At 43.2% G+C, this 26,220-nt stretch overlaps 1 protein-coding gene across 1 annotated transcript in view; it reads left to right on the top strand.

Moving 5' to 3' along the window:
- TUBGCP3 (tubulin gamma complex component 3) overlaps nucleotides 1-21,988 on the top strand; it is a 96,582-nt gene extending 74,594 nt beyond the window's left edge. Inside the window, exons 18-22 of the mRNA XM_032151344.2 lie at nucleotides 3,972-4,060; nucleotides 4,546-4,677; nucleotides 9,447-9,587; nucleotides 17,770-17,886; nucleotides 20,818-21,988. Coding sequence (XP_032007235.1) covers nucleotides 3,972-4,060; nucleotides 4,546-4,677; nucleotides 9,447-9,587; nucleotides 17,770-17,886; nucleotides 20,818-20,976 — 638 coding nt within the window. The 3' untranslated portion in view covers nucleotides 20,977-21,988. The remainder of the gene's footprint in view (nucleotides 1-3,971; nucleotides 4,061-4,545; nucleotides 4,678-9,446; nucleotides 9,588-17,769; nucleotides 17,887-20,817) is intronic.
- The last annotated feature ends 4,232 nt before the right edge of the window (nucleotides 21,989-26,220 follow it).

Genomic DNA, 26,220 nt, shown 5'->3' with positions numbered 1-26,220 from the left:
ACAGATGTGGGTGGTTCCAGAAGGCTCCAGTGGTGATGGTGTCCAGGCTGGCCCCTGACAGGTGAGGATGAGCTGTTTGGGTCAGTGGGGAGGAGAGCAGCATGTTCAGCTAAGCTGTGGAGGGGGACTGTGCTGCAACATGGGGCTGGAGAGCCCAGCCAGGAGCACGTCCTGAAGGTCTGGAATCAGGTAGTTGAGAATAATGAACCTGGGATGCGACCGTGGCGGTTAGCAGGGCAGCCAGTTGTAATAATCCGTGTGCGGTGACGTTGGCCTTTATGGTTACAGCAGCTGCGGGGCTGGAGGGAAGGGAATGGATTTGAGGGCAACTTGGGCTGTGGCGCCAGCAGGACCAGGTGATGCGTGTACGGAGGCCAGGAGGTGGTTAGATGGATTCAGAGTGAGGGGGTATGGGTTAGCCTTTAAGGGTGTGCTAGGAGGGAGAGGCGGGCTTGGAGTGACTAGGGGGCACGAGGGATGCAGGCAGAGCCAATGCCAAGACAGCAAAGCAATGCAAACCTGGTGGGGCCAGGGCTGTGGGATGCTGAGGCTGGGAGTGAGGGAGAGAAGGGGAAGGCCCCAGGCAGCACTGGGATGGGCTGGAGTGGGATGTCAGGAGTTTAGGCTGGAACTGAGCATTGCATGACAGTGTTGTTTGGTAGATGTGTTTGTTTTGTTTTGTGGCCATTCAGTAGCATTTTTATTTCCCAGCGTGACATTAAAGAATCTAGAACATTAATCAGAGAAATTGTACACTCAAGAAAATCAGAGATTCTGAAATAGAATTAGTGATTTAATCACTAATCACTGTGTATCTACTTTCAGACCGATTTGAAGCTGGAGAAAAAAATTCCTGGTTTCATAAATAGCACAACAGTGAAATGTAGAAGACGTTAGCAAAAGCATATTTGTACCATGAGAAACCAGCATGTTACTCAGATGCTGCCGGCTTGACTGACCCTGAGAATAATTCTGGAGGAAGCCTCAGAAATGCAGGCGGAGCAGAGTAGCACAGACCTGAGCTTTCATGGGACTGAGCCGCTTCTATCACACACGCAGCCCCCAGCAGGAGCCAGAAAATGGAGAATAGCCAGAAAAAATTTTTATGCTTCTGTAGCAAATCTAAAGTCCCTCAAAGAAAGTGCTGATAGTAGCCTGCTTCGCATTGTTAGGTGAAGGTAAACTTTTAGGTGAAGTTTCACCTTTCATTTTTAGATGAAATCTACAATTTTGTCATTCAGCTTCAACCTTCTCTGAAGGAGGTCAGGATGGATAAGTATAACCTGAGTAGTTGCTTGAAAAGGCTAGAAAATAAAACAGATTGTGCTCACTGTGCACAAGTGCACAGCAGTGCTAAATTTTAGGATCACACTGAGCATGTACCTGGGGAAGGGTCGATGGAGACAACGGATGTCAGGGTGAGACCTGTGAGAGAGTCATGGCATGTGACTTGTAGGATTTGTCGGTTTGTTTTCCAGTGAAAAGATCCAGCAGAGTTCTGTGATAATATTAACATAAAAATACAAAAACCTTCCACAAGTAGTTTCTAAACTATTTCATATAACTTTGCTGCACTGGAAAGAAATCAAATCACATCCGAGAAATAGCTTGAGGACAAATATATGTACACTCTGTGCACCTGTAGAATGTTTTAAATACTCACTGTTCTCCAGGGAAGACTGGCTGTAGATTTTCCATTATAGTTCAGTGACTTCAGTGGGGGAAGACACAGACCTCTCATTTGAGCTCTGCGTTAAAACCTAAAGTTGAGTGCAGGTGGTAGTTATTGACCTTAAAATCTCACTGAAACCATAACATGGCTGAACATCACTTAAAACACCACTTTATTATGCCCCTTTACATTGAAAAGGAATTGTAGTTCGAGGGGTTTTGAGTATTACTCGATTAGAAATCTTAGACTTTATTTATAGTTTTAGTAGGGAAAAGTACACTCATAATTCTAGGATTTCAGATGAACCTCAAAGCTGAACCCATTCTTCGGATACACATTGACCATATCTGTGGGTTGTAGATTCCTAATGGCAAGAAAGATACTTGGGGTATGTGGAATGCACGCTGTGCTGCAGGAGCCCCATGAGACAGATGCTTGGTAGATGTCACGGGTCTGCAGGAAGCCCCGTGGGTACAGATGCTCGGCAGATGTCACAGGTCTGAGGGCAGCTGGGTCTCTTCTGAGGGTCTTAGAGCTGAGAGTGCATCTCATGATTGTGGACGCTATAGTTCACTGTGTTTAACTGTCTGTGGGGCCATGTAAGGAGCGCTGAGGATTCTTTGTAGAGTTGTCAACTTTGTAAGTAAATCTTGGATATGCCTCTGATCCATCAGTCATAGGGGAGGCGCTTGAGCCCTTGAGTGGGTGTGTTCCCTTGCGAGGTGCTGGGCGGTGCGTGGATGTGGACGAGGGCCCTTTGGAGCTCCTGGTGGTTAGGTTGCCACCTCCTGCCTGTTCATTGCCTGAGGGACAGTGTGTCATCCCTCTCTTTAAAAAATGAATTTTATCCATCTGAAAGGTGCATTATCTAAGTCTGCCATCAATGATCCCTAACTAAAAATTCTTCTGCCTCCTTGAAAGCAAGTTCTTTTTTTGTCTTTTGAAATTTATTTTTTTAAACATCTTTTGTTACTGGCTGCCATATTTAGGTAAGTGCTGGTATATAATGTATATCACTGTCTGCTTTACAACTCTCTGGCTCTCCCTCACCTGAGCCTCTGTGTTCGAGAATTCTAGCCCCTTCCTGAGGCCCAGGCACCGGGCAGGTGAGGAGTGTCCTTCTCTGCAGTACGTCCTCCTCCTTTCCCCGGTGCACGGCGTGTCCCTGGAGACTGGGTGCCAGAGTCGGATGGCGATGCTGCCCGTTAGTGGAATCTGTGCCTTCGGACAGCGTTCATACAATTCACATACATATTTCATGCTTGTATAAGTTGATCATCTATTTAAGAATTTACATTTTATAAGGGTTAGAATTCTATCTCCTCCTCTCCCACTTTTCTCTACTGACCAAGCTGTCATGTGTTAAACCAAGACAGCAAAACTGCAAGGTGTCAGTTGATCTTTAACTTACAGAAAGAGTATTTTTTAAAAAGTATGCATTGCCACTGTTATTTTTACACACTCTATAAAGAGGCTTAAGTTCCACTTCTTCTTTACTGTCTTGAGAAGAGGCAAGACTGATGTCTCACACAACTGCATGCATAGCAAGTCTCGATCTCGTTATCGAGGTAACTCATTGAGGGCATTTGAAGCAGTAACAAAACATGTCCAAGCTGACCCGTGTTATAAAGCCTTTTTGTAATCACCTCACTGATGGGCCTAGCTCTGATTTGAGCCATCACATACATTAGTGTAACAATATGCTGCCATAGTCTTTGAACAAAAAATTAAAAGTGCGAGCAGAGAACTGTGCTCTGTGGTGACCTTCCAGCCTGGTGATGGCTGTGTGATCTCCTAAAGGATAAAAGGAGAGTCTGAGCTCATCGCTGACCTCCTTCGAGGCTCCTCTTTCTCACAGGCGGTAAGGCCACAGTCGGTTCCTTAAAGAAATGTCACCTTTATCTCCAGAGAGCCAGGGAATAGTAAATGTTTCATGCACAGCAGGCAAACTAATTGTAAAGCCATGAAGTAGAGCTTCTATTTATTCAGTGCACTGCATTATTAGAAAATAAATGTTTTGTATTTAATTTTTAAATACAATTATATTTTGTTTCATATATTCCTTATTAGGCCCTTATTAGGTAAAGTAGTATAGTACTACTTGGTTAGATAGCTAAATTTTTGTTTAGCTTGAACTGCACAGAAATTGGTTATGGAGAGGTTGTTTCCTGTTAAGGGGTCGAGAATTTAAATGACTGATTTTTTGTTTTAAGGTAGCTTGCAGGTGGGTAAGGGAGAACAGTGCATTGTCGGTAAGTGTACTTGCATTGCACCTCTGACGTCAGCTCTTCCCTTGCAGAGTTCTCCGGGGTGCTGCACCAGTGTCACATTTTGGCCTCTGAGATGGTCCATTTCATTCATCAGATGCAGTATTACATCACATTTGAGGTACACTTCAGTCATTGTGTTGATTTTAGTTTAAATAAGTCACGTCTTGGCTTTTGCATGGTATATATATGTGTGTATGTATATATATGTGTATATTTATGTGTGTGTATATATATGTGTATATATGCATAATTTTTTCTTTCTTTCTTTCTTTTTTTTTTTTGAGATGGAGTCTTGCTGTCGCCTAGGCTGGAGTGCAATGGTGCGATCTCACCTCACTGCAACCTCCGCCTCCTGGGTTCAAGCGATTCTCCTGCCCCAGACTCCTGAGTAGCTGGGATTACAGGCGTCCACCATCACTCCCAGCTGATTTTTGTATTTTTAGTAGAGATGGGGTTTTGCCATGTTGGCCAGGCTGGTTTCGAACTCCTGATCTCAGGTGATCTGCCCACCTCAGCCTCCCATAGGTGGTATATATTTAATGAGTGATGCTACACTAGGAAGAACATGAGCTTATCTAGCGTCTTTAAATTGTTGTTTCCCAGGTGCTTGAATGTTCTTGGGATGAGCTTTGGAACAAAGTCCAGCAGGCCCAAGATTTGGATCACATCATTGCTGCACATGAGGTGTTCTTAGACACCATCATCTCCCGCTGCCTGCTGGACGGCGACTCGAGGGTAAGACTCCCACCTGCGTAGAAACAAGAAACCAAAAGAATCGTCTTCTTTTCTTGGGTTCCTGTCAAATGGGGAATCTTAGAAATCCTCTGATGCAGCCACATTGGTAATAATTCAGATAATTTTATTAAAAGTTTAATGTTGAAGGTACAGTTTCTGAACAGAATTGGAACAGTAGTGCAGTAGTGCTGAAAAAAGAATATACTCTAAACTGGATATAAAAATTGTAGAAAATAATAATACCTTTTCATTTTCTAGATATAATGATATTCTATTATGGTATTCAAAAGAGAAAACCATGACTTTTGAGTTGTTGAGGTTAATATCTGAACAAAATAAGCAACACAGTATAAGAACAAAACAGGCCGGGTGTAGTGGCCCACGCTTGTAATCCCAGCACTTTGGGAGGCCTAGGCAGGTGGATCACGTGAGGTCAGGAGTTCGAGACTAGCCTGGCCAACATGGTGAAACCCTGTCTCTACTAAAAATACAAAAACACCAGCCGGTCGTGGTAGTGTGTGCCTGTAATCCCAGCTACTTGGGAGGCCGAGACAGGAGAATCTCTTGAACCCGGGAGGCAGAGGTTGCAGTGAGCCGAGATCATGCCTCTGCACCACAGCCTGGGCAACAGAGCGAGACATGCATGACATTTTTTGCAAACATTCTTTTCCTTTAGGGTCCATGTTCTGAAAGTTGCACGTTCCATGTGGCAAATCTTCCTGGAGTTCTCCTTTTATTCTGAGGTCTGGGGCAAGAAGGAACCACACTGCTTTCACTCGAAGCAAATATACTGTGAAGTAGGGGGCAAATTTCAAATGCATCCGAGACTTCACGGACGTTTCTGACTGGCAGAGGCTGCCTCCAGCTGGGCCTGCACTCTCCTCAGGGCCTGTCTGTGGAAAACACGCCACTTCAGGGCCTTAACTTCAGCTCAACTTTAGTATATGTAGGTTAGCCAGCCATGAATTTCATTGTTAAAGAACTATCAATCATGTCAAAAAATGGTTGAGATCAAAGCTGCTTCTATATGGAATGTTTTACATGTTTTTATAAATATGTGGAAATTATGTCAGAAAAATAGTTTAAAATACTTTGAGGATAATTAATAATTAAAGAGATATACAGGCCAGACGCAGTGGCTCATGCCTGTAATCCCAGCACTTTGGGAGGCTGAGGTGGGTGGATCACAAGGTTAGGAGATTGAGACCATCCTGGCTAACACTGTGAAACCCCATCTCTACTAAAAATACAAAACATTAGCCAGGCGTGGTGGCAGGCACCTGTAGTCCCAGCTACTCGGGAGGCTGAGGCAGGAGAATGGCGTGAACCCGGGAGGCAGAACTTGCAGTGAGCGGAGATTGCACCACTGCACTCCAGCCTGGGTGACAGAGCGAGACTCTGTCTCAAAAAAAAAAAAAGAAAAAAGAAGTATACTTCTTGAGGTTTGAGGCCCTTGAAACCTCTATTACTAACCCTGGTCTTGTTAGCGGACTAAAACCACAGAAGGTTTCGTGCTGCCTGCCAGCCGTTGCCTCTCCGTATTCAGTAGATGCCGACGAGCGTCGTCTGCACACATTTAGGAAGTCAGTGTAACAAATAGCTCTCTGTTCCTAGACTCATGTGCCATTGGCCAGCACGGCCTGTCTCATGGTGCAGTCGTGTGGCAAGACAGACACAGGCTCTGCAGCCAGGTAGACCGAGGGTGGAGTTTCACTTCATAGCTTTTGACTCCAGTGTTCTGTTTTAAAAGGGCATGATCCTAGTCTCTTCAATAGATTTGTAAGAATTGTATAATTCAAGTATAATGTTGACCATAGTGGCTGGCAGATAGGTGTTAGTTGCCATTTTGTGCCTGTGTGTGTGTGTTTTATAGAGGTGTTTACAGTCACTAGATGTCATGCGTTTCAGAAAATGTTTGAACTATTGAGGACTATACCCATACTGATATCAGTCCAGTTGTGGCAAAAAAGTAACACTCCACACAGCTTACGGATAATGTAGGAGACTTAGCCCACTTACAGATATGAACATTCTGTATAAGATAAGTTGTCATAGCTTTTGCCCCTAGACAATTTCCACTGCTAAGAACCCTATCCGGGGGAGAAAATCTTCCCATCCGTAGCACAGTGCTCTTGTGAAAGTGGGAAGTGGGGTGTTCATGTGTGCGTTGGTCCCACCTGACATCATTGAAGGAGTCATGCCAGAGACTTCATGGTCATTTCTGAACTTGCCTTTGCTGATGGCTTAACTCTTAATTTGATGATTTGTTTAAAATGATTTTTTTTTTTTTTTTTTAAAAAAAAAAAAAAAAAACCCAGTATGTAAAGCAGATTAAAACAATCTATTATTGACATAAGCAATTTTAAGTATAACATTTTTATTATGTCACTCACTAAGAAAACCAAGGCGATTATGATACATATAATCTTGAAGCTGGAGGCTGTGCATGTTTTTGTGTTTTTTGTTTGCACATTGTTGAGAGAAATTGTGAATTGCAGAGTGAATCGGTACCACTGATGTTTCCAAAAAACGGCCTCCTGCAGGTACCCTATGTGGACAGATTGCCAGCAGAGCCCTGCCTGGCCTCCTGAGCTTGAAGTCAGTGTCAGTGGGTCACCTTGTAGATAGACTAACTCTTCCAAACATAATAAATTATTCTTTATTAGACTACATAAAGAAACAAATTAGATAAATCTTTACTAAAAACAACAGATTAAACCGTCTCTATCTTTTATGTTGCTTATTTAAGACCCTGTCAGAAGGACAGAACAGCTTCTAGGATGAGAACTTGGAAGATGGAAGATGAGTTTACTGCGTTAATCACGTGGTGGTTTTATGTTAGGAACATCATCCCTTGATCACAACCTTCTATCATTTGCCATATCAGTCCACATTGTTTTTGTTGCCATGTAATTTGAAGACCTGGTTGCGTAAGTGCATTGTAGTAAGTGAAAGAGAGCGTGGGCTGTTCACTGCCAAATACCAAGTTCTCCTGCGTCAGTTTGTTCCAAAACCCATTCAGCAAATACTCATTTCAGCTTTGTCTCACTTGAGATCAGACATGAGTTCAACTCTGAACGGTGCTGCTGTGACTTAGCAAATGAATTTTGAACTGAAGCATCGCCATCCTTTCATAACGGAAAATATTTTTGCAGAACAGTTGATGAGAAGTGGCTTTGCAAATGTCTTCATTAACTGTAAAGTTGTGTTAAAAATAGAGTTAACTCAGCATCTTAGTTTCTCCCCAAATCAACTGTGTTATGTCTTCCCAACCACGGGCTTGGAACCTCTCCTGTTATCTCGGTTTCTTTTATGCTTCTCAAGTACAGTTGTGTCATTTTTCTCCTATAAACTTCTTGCAAATCTTTTGTTACATTATTGCTACATTTGAGAAATTTGGCTGGTCTGAAATGGTATTGATCTTGTTACTTCGATCTCTAATTTTTCTAGTCTAATATTTTCTTGGCACATATTTTTTTATAAGTAAAACCAGTTTTGTTTCTTTCATTTCACACAGTCTGCCTTTGCTTCTTTTTCACGCTTCAGAGTGTTAGCTAGGCTGACTCTAAGCACAAAGGGAATCCCAGTCTTATTCCTGACGTTAAAGTGTTGCTTTGTTGCTTCATTATTGGCTGTTTTGTTTGCAAAGACATCTGATAGGACCTTTGTCAAACTAAGAGGGTTCTGCCCTAGTCCTAGTTTGCTTAGATGCCTTATTTAAATTATGAGTGGGTGTTGAATTTTATCACAGTTTTCTTCTGCACTATTGAAATTACCCCCTGCTCCACCCTCAGACTGTTAGTGTGTTTTTTCAAACCTAAGATGGCAGAGGGTAGAGTTAACCTTTCTTTTCGGTCATAGCACACTGCCATCAGTGGTCCATGAAAAGCCACTCATATTTTGTTGGGTTTAATTTTATCCCCTCCCCTGCCAGTACCCCAATTCCACCCTCCTCTACCCCCTTCCCTGCTGTTTGCATCAGCTTTAATGTGTTGCTCTGTGGCCTTGGGTATATAGATGGTACTTTCTGTGTATACATTTTTAATTTATGTAAATGATTTTGTGCTGTAGGTTTCATTGTGTCCTTCCATGCCACAATAGGAGAAAGATTAATGAAGTACAGTAGTTGTTTACTGAAGATTACTGTGCAGTAGTTATAAGCAATGAACGGGAGATACCTGCTGTGACATTGATATTTGTTTAAAACATTAGGAGTTTTTTCCTCATGTTAAGGTATCCTTTTATTCCTGGTGTAAAATATGATACACTTTTTAAAAACCTTGCTGAATTTGCTTTTTATATTTTACTAAGTATTTTCTTTCTCATATTTTTGATTACCTGCTTTTGCTATATCTAAAAAAAAAATGGAGATGCTTTCCTATTCTTTCTTAGGTCTTGGAATAGTTCTACTCATTACTACCTGCTATCTAGCTTTGAACTTTGGGCAGAACTTCATTTTTGTAAACTTGTGAGGATTGGAGATGATTTATAGAGAGCTCCTGGCCCACCGTGGGACTTGGGCAGTCACAGTTGCTCTTGTTGTGGGTGCAGGTGCAGGATGGTCACGTTTTGCTGGTGCCCAGCACAGCGCTGCTCAGCAGGAGGGTTCAGGAAATGTGTGGTGAGGGAATGAATGAACAGCTAATGAACACTTTAGGAATTTTAGTTGATACCTTGTTCTATAATATCTTTTCACTAAATATCAATGTTTTGTTTAAGAAACTTAGCTTGTTGAGGCTCTATTCATAAAACATTGTCATCTCTTTCAGGCACTTTTAAATCAACTTAGAGCTGTGTTTGATCAAATTATTGAACTTCAGAATGCTCAAGATGCAATATACAGAGCTGCTCTGGAAGAATTGCAGAGACGATTACAGTTTGAAGAGAAAAAGAAACAGCGTGAAATTGAGGTATGGTCTTTACACTTGTGAATTTATCTATTTGAATAATGAACTCCTTGCCACACACGATAATCTCAAATGCCAACAAATAACTTTCTTGTCAGACAGGTTGAGATGTGCCTATACTGCGTTTGAAGTCCCAAGAAATCACTGACAGTTGTAAAGAGGGAGGGGCCACCCTCACTGGCATCATCCTGTTTCACAAAATAAATAAAAACAGCAGCATTCATAAGAATTACCAGTCTCCTGCCCGTTTTCATTACTAAGTGCCACAATGCCGACATCACCTGTCGGAATCTCCACAGCTGTCTCCACTCTGCATCGCTCTGGTGTTTGAAGCTTGTGGATCATGCACCACGCTGCATCTTGCAAACGTGTGCATCTACAGATGCTCCTCAACTTACAGCAGTCTTATGTCCCAATAAGCACGTTATACATTGAAAGTGCATTTAATACAGATGGAGCATCCCTAATCTGAAATACGAAATACGAAATGCTCCTAAACCTGAAACTTTTTCATCACTGACATGACGTCACAAGTGGGAAATTCCACACCTGACTCCTTTGCTTTCTGATGGCTTATTGTACACAAACTTTGTTTCCTGCAGAAAATTATAAAAAATATATAAAGTTACCTTCAGGCTACTATGTATTTAAGGTGTGTATGAAGCATAAATGAATTTCATGTGTAGACTCGCGTCCCGTCCCCTCTCCAAGATATCTTGTTATGTATATGCAAATACTGCAAAATCTGAAATTCAAAATACCTCTGGTCCCAAGCATTTCAGATAAAGGATACTCAACCTGAACCCCAATAAACCCATCGTTAAAGTAAAAAAAACTTAAGTCAAACGATCTTAAGTTGGAGACCGTATATGTATGTTTATATACCTGTAATGCAAGTATATGTGTATATATAATATGTATAGGTATATATGCATGTGTTTGTGTTTATGTGTGTGTGTGCATTGCATATATGTGTTTACAGGTACATGCATGTGTGTGTGTGTGCATGTATATTACATGAACCAAATTTCTGTACTTATGGTTATTTTCAGCTTTGTTAAGCAAGTTTGGCTGTTTATGGGATTTCTTTTATTTACTATAATCTGTTTAATCTTTACTTTTTCAAGATACAGTCATGTGCCACATGACGTTTTGGTCAATTGACAGACTGCATATATGACAGTGGTCCCATAAAATTATAATGCCGTATTTTCACTGTACCTTTTCTACGTTAGATATGTTAGATACACAATACTTACCATTGTGTTACAGTTGCCTACAGCATTTAGTACAGTCACACGCTGCCCAGGTTTGTAGCCTAGGAGCATAGGCTGTGCCATATAGCCAGGGTGTAGTCGGCTGTACCAGTGAGGTTTCTGTAAGGCACTCAGCGATGTTCACATAGGGACAAAATCACCTAACGATGCATTTCTCAGCATGTGTCTGTCTTTAATGTCATATGATGGTACTAACTCTTGGGATTGTCAAAGACATTATTCAGTCAATACAGTTTGGTTACTTTTACTTTTGAGTATTGTTTCTCTTCAAACCTGTGTTAGAGGACCATATGTAGCTTAGAGAGTCCTCAACCACTGGGAGCACAAGTTATTTCTTTTATTTTGGAAACATTTGTATCGCTAAGGGCTCTCATTATTCAAAGCGGATTTTGGTAATTCTGAAGTGTTGTAGAGTTGGCACACAGAAGCTCCTGGGCCTTGTCCAGGCAACCCTATGGATAACTTAAATTCGGACGTACTCACGATTCTACCTAACTCTATAACTTACTGGCTTTGCGCCTTTGGGTGGCTCACCTCTCCAAGATGTCGTTTCCTTATTTGTAAAATGGGTGATAAGGAATATGACCTCACAGAGTCACTTCTCTATGTATGATGATGTATGACGCTTATTTAGTACGCATTCAATGCATGCTGGCCACTGCCATTTGTAAAACTGCCCACGTGCCCCAAGAAGCTTCCCTTCTAGAGAATTACTAAACTGTCTAAAAATCGACCAAAATCACTCCTTCGGTCTTTTGTGTTTTTTTTTGAGAGGGAGTCTCATTCTGTCGCCAAGGCTGGAGTGCAGTGGCGCGATCTCGGCTCACTGCAAGATCTGCCTCCCAGGTTCATGCCATTCTCCTGCCTCAGCCTCCCAAGTAGCTGGGACTACAGATGCCCGCCACCACGCCTGGCTAATTTTTGGTATTTTTAGTAGAGACGGGGTTTCACTGTGTTAGCCAGGATGGTCTCGATCTCCTGACCTCGTGATCCGCCCGCCTCGGCCTCCCAAAGTGCTGGGATTACAGGCATGAGCCACCGCGCCCGGCCACTCCTTCGGATTTTAACCCTGTGCTAATAGCGTGTCCGCTGGCCATGTGGGAGTGGAAGGTTCTCTTGGGCAGTTATAGCCGTCACAGTGAGTGGGACAGATGCATAGGCCAAGTCCACGCTGATTCAGGATATTCCATTCAGACTTAAGGATGTAGGAAGAGACACAAAAGCTAAAACCGTATCTGGGAAGTTATTTAAGTTTAAAAGGCAAGATAATCTTCAAAGCCATCATTTCGACCTGAGGTCCCCTGAAAGTTCTGAGGAGATCACACAAGTCGCCCCCTGGAAAGATGACAGAGCCCTGGGTGTGTGCTGGGACCCAAGCGGCGCCCGCCTGCTGCGCCCCTGCTGCCATCATGTTCTTGTGCTGCCGTTGGGTGGGGGATTCCAAAGGGCCCTTCTCCTCCTCCTCATGGCTCTTCTGTTTCTTTCCACTTTTCTTCTCACACACTATAAATATCAATTTATGGTGATATTTCCAATTCAGATGTAGGATTTAAGGACTTTTACTTGTTTCGTTTTTTTATCAATGTATCTTCAGTGTTGAAAACATTGGTTTCTAACATGATCGTACTTAATTATTTGCCGTCTTATGATAATGCATCCATGCATGCACCCATACATGTGACTGTCTCAGAATGAGAATACTGATGCTGCCACTGATATGGGAACAGTATCGTTTTGAAAATAGTTTTACTTTTTTTGCAGTTTTTTTTTTTGAGGGAAAAAATATTTCTTCTATTGTTCTAGTAATTTTTAAAATTTTTTTGCCAAAGTTTTTTCCACTAAATAGATGCATTCAAATTCCATATGGTAATGTCCTTGAAATAACTGCTCCCATAAGGCTCTTCCACCAACTCACTGCACAGTTAGGTTAAGTGGTTTCATTTTGGCTTTTAATTTTTAGGGATTGCTTTCACTTATAAAACAGAATTGAATATAGTTATCTAAGATAGTAACCTGATGCCAAAACAAAGCATTTGGGTAGTTTAGCTTTTGTTGCTCTCTGTGTCCTAGTCTCCCTTGTAAACATGGATTGGGAAATCCATAGTGTTATCACACTGATAGATCAAAACGATAATGTGTTACAAACAAGTTTCAGCTTATTCCAAGAATAGAACCCTCCCTGTTATCATTCTAATAAAAATATTGTAATTCATGTTTATAAACTGAAGGGGAAAAATTATATGATCACCTCAATAGATGGAGAAAATCATTTAATACCAAGTAAAACCCGTTAAAAAGGTTTGCATGAATAATTTTATAATAAGACATCATTCTCGGGGGTGAAATATTGGAAGCACATCCGTGAGACAGAGTGAGACATACACGCTCCTGCACTGATGGTCCCAGCCAGGGCTACGAACTTAGAGGACGTACAGAGAGAAGGAAAGAAAGCTGGCATTTTGTTATTGTTACAAAAGTCTGGTTGTGTAGAAACTAGACCCTTGTCTCTTGCCATGTACAAAAATCAAATCGAAATGGATTAAAGACTTAAATCTAAGACCTCACATTATGGAAATACTAAAGGAAAACATTGGGGGAAACTCTAGGACATTGGTCTGGGCAAAGATGTCTTGAGTAATACTCTACAAGCATTGGCAGCCAAAGCAAAAATGGACAGATGGGGTCACATCAAGTGAACAAGCTTCTGCACCCAAAGGAAACAATCAACAAAGTGAAGAGGCAGCCCGGAGACCGGGAGAAAATATCTGCAAACTACCCATTGGTGAGGGATCGATAACCAGAATATATAAGGAGCCCAAACAGCTCAACAGGAAAAAATCTAGTAATTCAGTTAAAAAAGGAAAAGGATCTGAATTGACATTTCTCGAAAGAAGACAATGCGAATGGCAAACAGGCTTATGAAAAGGTGCTCAACTCATGGATTATCAAAGAAATGCAGATCAAAACTACAATGAGCTATCATCCCACCCCAGTGAAAATGGCTTTTATCCAAAAGTCAGGCAAGAACAAATGCTGGCGAGGATGTGAAGAAAAGGGAACCCTCACACACTGCTGAGGGCACGTGGATTAGTCCAGCCACCGTGGATATAAGTTTATAGTCGAGTACCTGTATGTCCGTGTTATCGAATAAGATCACAGTAGTTAAAAGAGTGGTGTGGGCTCAAGGAAAGACAAGTAATTGGAACAGGGTAAGGTCCAGAAGCCCACAGGTAGAGACTGTTGCTCCGTGGCATGTGGTGCTGAGAGCCGTGGGGCCTGGGCCTAAGTAGGCAGCATTGGCTAATTTTAAACAGCTCAAAATATACTGTTTTACTATACTAAGTTCAGATGTTTAATGTTAAAATTTTAAAGGCATACACCAACAAATGTTGGTGAGGATGTGAGAAGACTCTTACGCTGCTGGTTCTGGATAAACTGAAATAACCACTTTGGAATACTGTTAGGCAGGGACCAGTGCCGAACTCAGGACTACTCTGACCCAGCATTCTGTCTCCTATGTGTAGTGCCCAATGGAAGTGCGTTTCAGGCATACCAGGCCCCGTTCCCATAGCTAGAGTGTCTCAGGCACACCAGACCCCGTTCCCATAGCTAGAGTGTCTCAGGCACACCAGGCCATGTTCCCAAAGCCAGAACATCTCAGGCACACCAGGCCGCGTTCCCAAAGCTAGAGCGTCTCAGGCACACCAGGCCCCGTTCCCATAGCTAGAGTGTCTCAGGGACACCAGGCCATGTTCCCATAGCCAAAGCATCTCAGGTACACCAGGCCCCGTTCCCATAGCTAGAGCGTCTCAGGGACACCAGGCCCCGTTCCCATAGCCAGAGTGTCTTAGGCACACCAGGCCCCGTTCCCATAGCCAGAGTGTCTTAGGCACACCAGGTCCCGTTCCCATAGCCAGAGCATCTCAGGCACACTAGGCCCCATTCCTATAGCTAGAGCATCTCAGGGACACCAGGCCCTGTTCCCATAGCCAGGGTGTCTCAGGCACACCAGGCCCCATTCCCATAGCCAGGGCTCCTCTGGGGGGAGAGGTGGTGATTGGAAGGGGCCACAGGAACATCTGGGTGCTGAGTTGCCCTCGCTCTGCATCTGCATGGGGGTGACATGTGCATATTCATCTTGTGATAACTTATTAAGCTGTTCATGTATGAGTTTTTACACTTTTTTATATGTGTTATACTACAATAAAATAGTATATTTTAAAAATTTGTGTAAAGAAATACAAGACAAAAGTTGGTGGGGAAAAGATGGGAAGTAGTGTAAATATTGCTATTTCTTTATCTTTTGTAACCAAGCATCAAAAGATATTGTTTAAAGCTCATAAATGGAGTAAAATAGGTATACATAGGTTAAAAGATGTTAGAGATATGAATAGAATGTTTTCTAAAATCAGATGGCAAAAGGAAGGAGGACAGTAATTATTATTGCCCAGATTAGAGTATTGATACCATCCAAAGAAAAAGATGGTATGTTTTATGAAGTGAAGGTATAAAGGTAACCACTGGGACACAGTGTCACTGCCTGGCTGTTAGAAGAAATACAGGCGATATAGTAGAAGATTACCACCCTCAAATAAACCGGAAAGCATAGTATAAATATGAAGACAGAACTAGGAGCGGATGTACGTCACATCAGTCAGGGGACTTGGGTTAAACCCACATAATGAAAGAGAAAGCTCCTCAATAGAGGATGGTGTTTGCTTGATGCCCCTGGGTGGGGGTGCTGGATGGCTTGTAGCTGAGGGCTGAAGGTCATTATCCGGGCAGACCTACAAACTGGGAAGTTCTGGCCGGGTGCGGTGGCTCATGCCTGTAATCCCAGCTCTTAGGGAGGCAGAGGTGGAAGCATAGCTTGAGCCCAGGAGTTGGAGAGCTGCCTGGGCAGTATAGCAAGACCCCGTTCTCTACAAAAGGGTTGAGGGGAGGAAAGAAGACAAATTGGGAAGTTCTGGTGTAGAACGAGTGATGTAGATAATTTATAAAGAAAACAGTGGACACGAACAAGGCATATAAAGCAAATTAAATTCTTCAAAGGAAAGCAGGTTGTGGTTCAGAGCACAAAACAGTAAACACAGCAGGAAGGGAGCATTGGAGTGATGGGAGGTGCAGGGCACAGTGAGGACCACGCCGTGTGGGTTTCCTGCAAGGCCCAGGTTGTGCCGTATCAGTACTCAGTTAGAACACCACCAGCAAGCAAGCAGAAATGGGTCAAAGCACATGGATATTAGAAGAATAATTCAGCTTCTTACAGACTATGAAAGATAAAATGCACATAAATAAGGAAATATGAAAATTCATAACTCTGCCTATATTAAAAAATTGGAGAGAATGAAAGTAAATAAACATCCCACTCAAAAAGTTGGAAAAGCAGGAATGAAACCTAAAGAAAAAGCCAGAGGACGTAATTAGTAAAGATGAGAGCGAAAATTAGTGAATCTGAAAACAAGTTAATAAAGTCCAAGAGCTGGACCTTTTGGGAGGCCAAGGAGTGGAGGGAAATTGAATAAGCCATGAAAGAATCTGAGAGGTGGTGGGAGGAGAAGCCACAAACCTACAAAACAAGTGAGAAAGAACTTACTCTTTCGCTCAGATCTGTGGAAAAAAATCTGCTTGAAGGAACTCATTCTCCATAGGGTTCCGAAATTGGCCCCGTGAGAGAAAGGAAATTGTAAGCAGAACAAATACTAAAGAAGAAACAAAGCCCTCGAAGAGCTCCCACCAAAAAGTCAGGTCAGCCGTGCTGAGAAAGCCTCCCAAACGCACCGATTGTCAGCTTTGTGCTCTGTGAATCGTTCCAAGTCAGAAAAGGAGAGTTTCTAAATTGTGTAAGAAGCATCATGAAGCTGATGCCCTATCTGAGAAAAAACAAATCTGGGTTGTAAATACTGATGGAGAGATCTCACATAAAATATAATTGAAAGAAGGCTAGATTTAAAAGCATAATTTATGAAGACTAGGATTTATTTCAGGAATGCGTAGGCTTGGGAAATCCAGTAACATAATTCACCATATTTGACAAGCGAATTAAATCATGGCCAGGAGCGGTGGCTCCCGCCTGTAATCCCAGCACTTTGGGAGGCTGAGGCGGGCAGATCACCTGAGGTCAGGAGTTCGAGACAAGCCTGGCCAACATGGTGAAACCCTGTCTCCACTAAAAATACAAAATTAGCCGGGTGTGGTGGTTCATGCCTGTAATCCCAGCTACTCGGGAGGCTGAGGCAGAAGAATCACTTGAACCCAGGAGGCCGAGGTTGCAGTGAGCCGAGATCGCGCCATTGCACTCCAGCCTGGGAGAGCAAAACTCCATCTCAAAAAAATAAAAAAAAACATAATTCCTATATATGCTGTCTGAGAAGACATTTAGTCAAATTCATCATTGATTGAAAATGATATTAAAAATAGAAATAAATGGGTGTATCTCCAGTACCAAAAAATACATCATGGTTAGAGAACTAGAAACATTCTCACTAAGGTCAAGATAATAGTTTAAAGGGTGCTGACACTTTGAGCCAGCTGGTTCCACTTTCACACATACTGTCTTTGTTATATAAAAATGTGTACAGCGTGAGGGAAGGATAGAAGGCTGTTTATCACACTAAATGAGATGAATTATATACATAGTTATATGTTATACAATGTGATATTAAAAACAGAGGCAGTTCTCTGTGCTCAAACGTGTTCATATGAAATATTTTCAACATACGTTGTTAACTGGAAACAGTAAGCTAGAGAGCAGTCTGGCATCAGAAAATTATTGCGAAAGTGCTGAACAGTACGGAGAGGCATAAAAAGCAGACACCTCCCGCTCCCCACATACCTGTCATCAGCTCTGCTCTGTAATCTGTCTTCTACCGTGATTTTACTTACATTTGGTACTTTTGATTCTTCAGGGCCACTGGGGAGTGACGGCAGCAGAGGAAGAGGAGGAAAATAAGAGGATTGGAGAATTTAAAGAATCTATACCAAAAATGTGCTCACAGTTGCGAATATTGACCCATTTCTACCAGGTGTGTATGAGGATACAGAGTGGCTCTTCACACCACTCTGCCCATGTTCTGCACCTGACAGTTGCTTTCACAGTGATGAGAGCGGAGTCAGCCCTGTCAGTCTGACACTTATTTGTGTAGGTGTGAGTAGCACCCATGGTGGACCCTGTGACTCTCTGGGGACCCAGGTATGCCTGGGCTCCGGGTAGTGCCAGTGTGCCACCAGTGAGAACCCTGGCCAAAGGGTGGCCCCTGTGCTCCCCTGTGGTGGGATGCGGGGACCCGGGGGTGGCCCCTGTGCTTCCCTGTGGTGGGTGTGGGTACCCAGGGGTGGCCCCTGTGCTCCCCTGTCATGGGTGTGGGGACCTGGGGGTGGCCCCTGCGCTCCCCTGTGGTGGGATGTGGGGACCTGGGGGTGGCCCCTGTGCTTCCCTGTGGTGGGTGTGGGGACCCGGGGGTGGCCCCTGTACTTCCCTGTGGTGGGATTGTGGGGACCTGCAGGTTTCTCTGCAGCCTTTATTTGGGTTTTTCAGTGACTCCCAATGGGTACTGTCCCTGAGGCAGCTGCCCAGCCTGGGTGAGGGGCCGGCCAGCCAGCAGACATGGTGTAGACCCCGGAAGGCTGGGGACAGCTGCTCTGCATGTCTGTACCTCTGCTTTTGCCTCCATGTATGGGTCCAGTTTCTCATTTCCTCCATTTCTCAATGTGATCTTAGTGATAGTAGAGATGAAAAGATTTCATGAAAAATATTTCTGTTCAGTCGCGGATCACTAATCATGGAGCATCAAGCCTCCAGCCTTCCAACATCGTGGGTTTGTGCGCTGGTGCCTTCATGTGGTTCCAAATTGAAAGTGAGACCTCACTCACTCTGTTCTGTGGGCATCTAGTTTGCTTCCCAGGTCCTCAACTGTTTTTTTTTTTTTTTGAGACCAAGTCTTGCTCTGTCACCCAGGCTGCAGTGCAGTGGTGTGATCTTGGCTCACTGCAACCCCCGCCTCCTGGGTTCAAATGATTCTACTGCCTCAGCCTCCCGAGTAGCTGGGATTACAGGCACGTGCCCCCACACCCAGCTAATTGTTGTATTTTTCTTAGAGACAGGGTTTCACCATGTTGGCCAGGCTGGTCTTGTCCTGACCTCAAGTGATCCACCCGCCTCAGCCTCCCAAAGTGCTGGGATTACAGGCATGAGCCACCATGCCCGGCCCTCATACTTTTTAAATATTTATTTTTCTTCAAGATAACTAAGGAGGAACGTTGTCCCTTTTACAAATGGTCTTACTCTGACCTTGGCCTACTTTTGCATTCTTGTCAAAGTTTCATAAAAGGGGGTAGTGACTGGCCAGTCATGTTCCGTGAACAGGCATCCCTATTGGATGGTGTTTTGACACGATGCCTTCTTGAACTCATGTTATTTGTACAGTATGTATTCCTGTTTCTTAAAAATGGACACCTAATGGTTAGGTCCATGTGACTCGCTAAAATCAGACATACAAATCCTTTGTATAGCTACAAAGGAGCAATGTGTAATTTTAAAGATTTGTCTGTGTGCTTATTTCTGAGAGAGACAACAATGTTCTTGTTTATGGTTACACATTTCCCTGAGGGAGTTAATACATTTTTAAAAGTAATCTTAATCAGTGTAATCCCAGTTTTACTCAAATTACAGTCTTAAATCTGAATGGTAATGATTTACAAAGAAGATTCTTTTCTGTAACAGCAGAAATCCGTCTCTGCTCTCTGTGGCGGTGCTGGAGACAGCAGGGTGTTATTGCCATTGACTGTGAAAGAACATCCAGTCTCAAACCTGTGGAAGAAATATTCTTAGATTTCCTTTTAGTCAGTTTCACAGATCGTTGTATTTCAGTTTCATCGCATCATCACAAAATAGGAAGTCACTGTCTATATTTTGGCAATATAACTTCTTAGGAGTGTTCTTCTCCCCTCACTTAAAAAGGCATTGATACACACACAGACACACACAGACACACACACACACACAGACACACACACACACACACACACACACACACACACACACACACACACACAGTGTTTGCCTGCTCAGAGGTGAATTTACCTTATCAACACACCAGAGCCTGTGCCCAGGCCTGCCTGTGAGCTTCGGCATTCGTGTTTCTGACCAGAAGCTGGGAAGGGGCAGCGACAGCTGGTGAAGACTTGGGCAGGGCTTGGGAGGACGCGGTGCCTCAGTGACTTTTCTCTGCAGATGAGGCCTTTCCAGGCCAGCAGTTCCTGTGAACAGATCAGCTCCCTGTGGCACGGAGCAGGCTCCAGCACTGGGCGGGGATGGGCCTGTACTCGGTACGCAAGTCTTTCAGCCTAAAATAGAAGTAGCCAGTCCTTTCGTCTTATCAGAGTTAGGGGAAACTTCTGTCACATCTTTACAAACGCCCCTCAATAACAGGATGATAGCGATGCCAGTGCGCATGAAGAGGACGGCTGCAGCCTCACATACAGCAGCTAGACCCAAAGACCCGACCGATGCTCTCAATTTGTTCTCCAGCAAGGGCTCTAGGACGAAATCCTCTTTCATGAGTCATGTGAAAGATGAAATGTGTGGCACTGAGTTTTGCATTCAAAATAGAATAGAATGTTCTAACATCTGTTACTTTGCTGTTTTGCTTATTCTTGTGGAACTTAAGAACCAAGTGAAAAAACCTGTTGGTTAGTTGTTTTCAAATAAAATGTATTCATCGCTTATTTGTCCTTGTAAAAGGGCGCCCATTCCTAATGCAGGTGCACTGGCCGTGTGCACTCCAGGGTCCCAGCAGCTCTTGCTCCCTGGACACCTGCCCTGGTGGGCATTTACTAAGGGTCTGTTGATCTGGAAGGAAAAACAAACCCAACCCAAAGGGGATTAAGGTCCGGGGAATACATTTGTGGGTTGTCCTTTTCTGAAACAATGTTTTACTCCTTTTGCTTCTTTTTAGGGTATCGTGCAGCAGTTTTTGGTGTTACTGACGACCAGCTCTGACGAGAGTCTTCGGTTTCTTAGCTTCAGGCTGGACTTTAACGAGCATTACAAAGCCAGGGAGCCCAGGCTCCGCGTGTCTCTGGGTACCAGGGGGCGGCGCAGCTCCCACACGTGAAGCTCGCTGTCCTCCCAGGGAGCTGCGGGTGATGTTCGTTGCACTGCTAGACACGAAATTCCCATCGACGTCCTCCAGGAACTGCATGCTGCAGGTGTCCTGCCCTTCCGCCCACGAGTGCGCCATGTTTCAGTGGAGCGGCGTGTGGGAGAAGTCACGTCGTGTTTCACACGTCGGAGTCAAATGCATTTGTAAATCACTGAGTCAAGTAGGCAGGCTGCACTGTTCACATTTGTCTCTAAAAGTCTTCGTCGCCAAAAGATACCATAATTTGCTGAGGCTTCTTAAGCTTTCTGTTATAATTTATATTTGTCACTTTAAAAAATCCATTTCTTTTAGAAAAAATTAGGGTGAGAGGATATTCATTAGTTAAGATGGTAATGTCATTGCTATTTTTTTAACATCCTTTTTAGAGATAATTTTTGTTAACCAAAAATTAAATTGAAACAAAATGTCCCAACTAAGAAAATATATAGAGCATTTTATTTTTTTTTAGTGTTGTAAAATATTAACCTCTGTGAGATCCTTTGTATCTTAATGCATTACCTTTACACATATTTATTCTTATTTTCTCTCCTTTCAGAGTCTACATTTTTATATTTAATTTACTATTTCAGATTTTTAAAATAGTATAGAAAAAAGTAGGAGTGATAGAGAACAAAAATACTCCTATACAGTGCAACCCAAATACCGTGAGTGCATCAGCTAAAGCAGCGTGTAAATAGGAATGACAAGAAAGTTAATGGAGTATTTTATTTTCAAAGTTCCTGATAAGCACTGGAAAGAAATCGATATGGATAATGATTTCCTTTTTCCTTGCCTATTTTTTCATTGTAAATATTTATATACTACTGACCAAGATGTTGGGGCGGGGGGGATTGTTTTTTGTAAAAATGTCATTATCAGGTCATATAAATCTGCCTTTATGTTGCATAAGTGAAAATTTAGAAAATTAAAAGCAATTATCTTTCAGATGCATTCGTTATTTCTTGAATAGTTTATGAAGGGACAGTTTACTTGCTGGATTTGGGGGTTGAGGGTTGATAGGATTTGATTTAATGTAGTACAGCATATGAATTATTTAATCAGTGAAACCAAGAAAGTAGACTTTTTGTGACTTTGGTGCAGAAGCAAAGGCAGTGCCACCACTGAGGTCTCAGGAGCGGTGCTTTAGTTATCTGAATCCACCTCTGACTCCTTTAGGTGTGGATTCCCTTTAAAACTAAAGGGGTCGTCAGGAATCCTGGCCATGCAGAAATGAATTCATGGCAAAGGCCAGAAATTCAATGTAATTTTAGTTTTAAAGTTCATAAAATCAGAAATTTGAAACAGGTTTCTCCACTGCAAGTTTTCCTAGAAATTATGGCGTATTGTGTATCTCCGAGAGAGGTTTACCAAGGTGATTGACCATGCAGCCAGCTTTTATTTTATTCAGAGAGTTGTTCCAGGGATTAAGCCTTGGTAGAAACCACCCTAGCAAAGGCCCACCTCGATTTTAGGGATTACGACTCCATTGGAGTGTAGGAGTCATCAGGACTTAGGTCAGATTTGTGGACTATGGAGGGCTTCCAGGAGGTGCGGCCCTGTGGGGTGTCTGCGGGTCTGGAGGGTGAGAGCTGGGGTGGGGTGAGGCCTCTGAGGAGCTGCGTGAGACCCACTCCTCGTCATTGTGGATGCACAGTCAGGCCCCTTAGGGAACCAGGGCCCCAAAACCCAGCATCAGCCAAGCATGGGTGACTTGGGGGCTCCACACTGGGGTTGTGCGGAAAGGAGAACCCACAGTGTGGGCGACCGCACCAAGCTCTGGAAGGGTCACGTCTTTATCCAGAAAATGCTAAACCACTCTTACCTGTCATGCCGGTTTTAACGATTTGTGATGCTGTGTCTGTAGGGTCCTGGGCAGCTCAAGCAGGCCACCTGGCTCCGTCTGCGAGGACACCTCTTACCCACCAGGAAGTTCAGTGACGGCGGCCGAGGGCACAGATACCCTTCTTTAGAAGGGCTGGCCGCTCTCATATCCTGCTGCATGGGTAGGTTCGACTGGAGAGGGGAATATTCTTGCCTTTCTTGCCTGGCTGTCAACTGCAGTGTTCATGGCATCATGATTCTCAAGTCCCTGTGGAAAAATGTGCCTCCAGACATTAAAATGTAGGACAGAAGGACACAACTTTGTTGAAGGAAAAGAGTACTTTTATCAAATAGCCATAGGCATGTTTGAATCACGTTATGAGGCATATGTGGAAGAGATGTGTGGTGCAGCTGAGGCATATGTAAGGGGCAACCTTCATCCATAAACGATGCATGTGTTCTGAGCACCCCACTGCGTGACCATTCCCCAGCCTCTCTCCTTCTTCTCAGCCCTCCCTATTCCTAGACACGGCAACATAGAAATTAGGCCAGTTAACCCTACGGTGGCCTCTAAGTGTTCAAGTGAAAGGTGGAGTCACACGTCTCCCACTGTAAATCAAATGCTAGAAATGACTAAGCGCAGCAAGGAAGGCATGTTGAAAGCCGACAGGTCGAAAGGCCTCTTCCACCAGTTGGTCATGTGAATGCAAAGGAGAAGTTCTTGAAGGAAATTAAAAGTGCTACTCCAGTGAACACAGAAAGATAGGAAAGCAAAACAACCTTATTGCTGATATGCAGAAAGTTGTAGTGGTCTGGATAGAAGATCAAATCAGCACAACATTCACTTAAGCTAAAGCCTAATCCAGAGCAAGGCTCTAACTTCAATTCTGTGAAGGCTGAGAGAGGTGAGGAAGCTGCAGAAGAAAAGTTGGAAGCTAGCAGAGGTTGATTCATGAGGTTGAAGGAAAGACGCCATCTCCATAACACAGAAGTGCAAGGTGAAGCAGCAAGTGCTGATGGAGAAGCTGCAGCAAGTCATCCAGAAGATCTAGCTGAGATAACTTAGATCATTGATGAAGGTGGCCACACTAACACATTTTCACTGTAGATGAAAGGGCTTTCTATGGGAAGAAGATGCTATCTAGGACTTTCATAGTTAGCAGAAGTCAGTGCCTAGCTTCAAAGGAGAGGTTGATTGTCTTACTAGGGGCTAATTAATGCAGCTGGTGATGTTAAGTTAAAGCCAATGCTCACTGGCCATTCTGAAAATCTTAGGGCACTGAAGAGGGATGCTAAATCTACTCTGCCTATGCTCTATAAATGGAAGAACAAAGCCTGGATGACAACACATCTATTTACAGCCTGGTTTACTGAATATTTTAAACCCCCCTCGAGATCGATTGCTCAGAAAAAAAGGTTATTTTCAAAATATTACTGCTCATTGATAGTGTACCTGGTTGTCCACGAGCTCTGACGGAGATGTACAAGGAGATACATGTTGTTTTCATACGTGCGAACACAACATCCGTTCCACAGGATCAAGGAGTAATTTCAACTTTCAAGCCTTATGATTTAGGAAATAGAGTTTGTAAGGCTATAGCTGCCATAAATAGTGCTTCCTTTGCTGGATCTTGGAAAAGTAAACTGAAAACCTGGAAAGGATTCACCATTCTAGATGCCATTATGAACACGATTCATGGGAGGAGGTAAAAATGTCAGCATAAACAGGAGTTTGGAAGAAGATAATTCCAATCATCATGGATGACTTCGAGAGGTCAAGACATCAGGGAGGAAGGAACTGCAGATGTTGTGGGGCTAGTAAGAGAAGTAGAATTAGAAGCGGAGCCTGAAGATGTGACTGAACTACTGCAATCTTACGATCCAACTTAAATGGATGAGGAGTTGCTCCCTATTCATGTAGCTATCTAGTTGCAACATTCATCTATCCATTATCTTTGCCTATGGATGAGCAAAGAAAGTGGTTTCTTGAGATGGAATCCACTCGTGGTGAAGATGCTGTGGACGTTGCTGAAATGACAACAAAGGATTTAGAATATTCCATAAACGCAGTTGATAAAGCAGTGGCAGGGTTTGAGAGGATTGTCTCCAGTGTTGAAAGAAGTTCTGTGTGGGTAAAATGCTATCCAACAGTATCACATGCTACAGAGGAATCTTTTGTAAAAGGAAGAGTGGATTGATGTGGCAAACTTCATTGTTGTCTTTCTTAAAAAACTGCCACCGCCACTCTAACCTTCAGCAACTACCACCCTGATCAGCCAGGAGGCATCCACATCTAGGCAAGACCTTCCACCAGCAAAAAGATGACAACGTGCTGAAGGCTCAGATGGTCATTAGCATACTTCAGCAATAAAGTATTGTTTAAGTATGCACATTGGTTTTTTAGACATTGTCTGTTGCACACTTAATAGACTATAGTATAAACATAATTTTTGGATGCACTCACTTGGAAACCAAAAAATTTGTGTGACTCATTTTATTGTGATACTCGCTTTCTTGTGGTCTGCAACCAGACCCATGATACCTCTGAGGCCTGCCATATTCTTTGGTATGGAAATAATGATCAAAAGAATGCAATTCAGTGTGTAAATGGTAGATGGGGCCAGGTTCTTTCTGTATTTGGTGAACCTGGACTGGACTGTGCACGGTTCTGTTGGAATGTGACTTGGTGGAAAGAGGAAGAATGGCAGGTCAGATGAGCTCATGATGTGGTTCTTAAAATTTTGCCAATTGTCAGAAAAATCACCGTCTTGGACAAGTATTTGTACTAATGACTTGCAGTTTTAGCAGCATATTAATTGCTCGGCATCTTTGGTGTGCAGATTATAAGGAATGTCTCCACTTTCTACTATGGTCCACACCATCCTGATATCCTAATTCTGAGGTAATGTATGCATTTTCATTTAGGTTTTCAAATTTGTTGGCATTCATTTTTACATAGATTCCTTGAAAATTTTTCGAATACTCATTTTTGAGTTATAGTCCTTTCTTAATATTTTCTATTCATGGCTCTCTTTTTCCTTGCTGGTCACATTTACCAAATTGTGTTTATAGTTTATGTCTTTCAAGAATTATCTTTTTTTGGGGGGTGGGTGTTACTTATTTTATTATAGATACACTTTTTTTCTTTTTTCTTTTCTTTTTTTTTTGAGACGGAGTCTCGCTCTGTCGCCCAGGCTGGAGTGCAGTGGCGCGATCTCGGCTCACTGCAAGCTCCGCCTCCTGGGTTCACGCCATTCTCCTGCCTCAGCCTCTCCGAGTAGCTGGGACTACAGGCGCCCGCCACCACGCCCGGCTAATTTTTTTGTATTTTTAGTAGAGACGGGGTTTCACCGTGGTCTCGATCTCCTGACCTCGTGATCCACCCACCTCAGCCTC

The sequence above is a fragment of the Hylobates moloch genome, unplaced genomic scaffold (genome assembly GCF_009828535.3).
Source record: "Hylobates moloch isolate HMO894 unplaced genomic scaffold, HMol_V3 SCAFFOLD_4, whole genome shotgun sequence".
Classification (NCBI taxonomy): Eukaryota; Metazoa; Chordata; class Mammalia; order Primates; family Hylobatidae; genus Hylobates; species Hylobates moloch.
The sequence above is the reverse complement of the archived record's forward strand: the minus strand, read 5'-3'. Positions and strand labels throughout refer to the sequence as shown.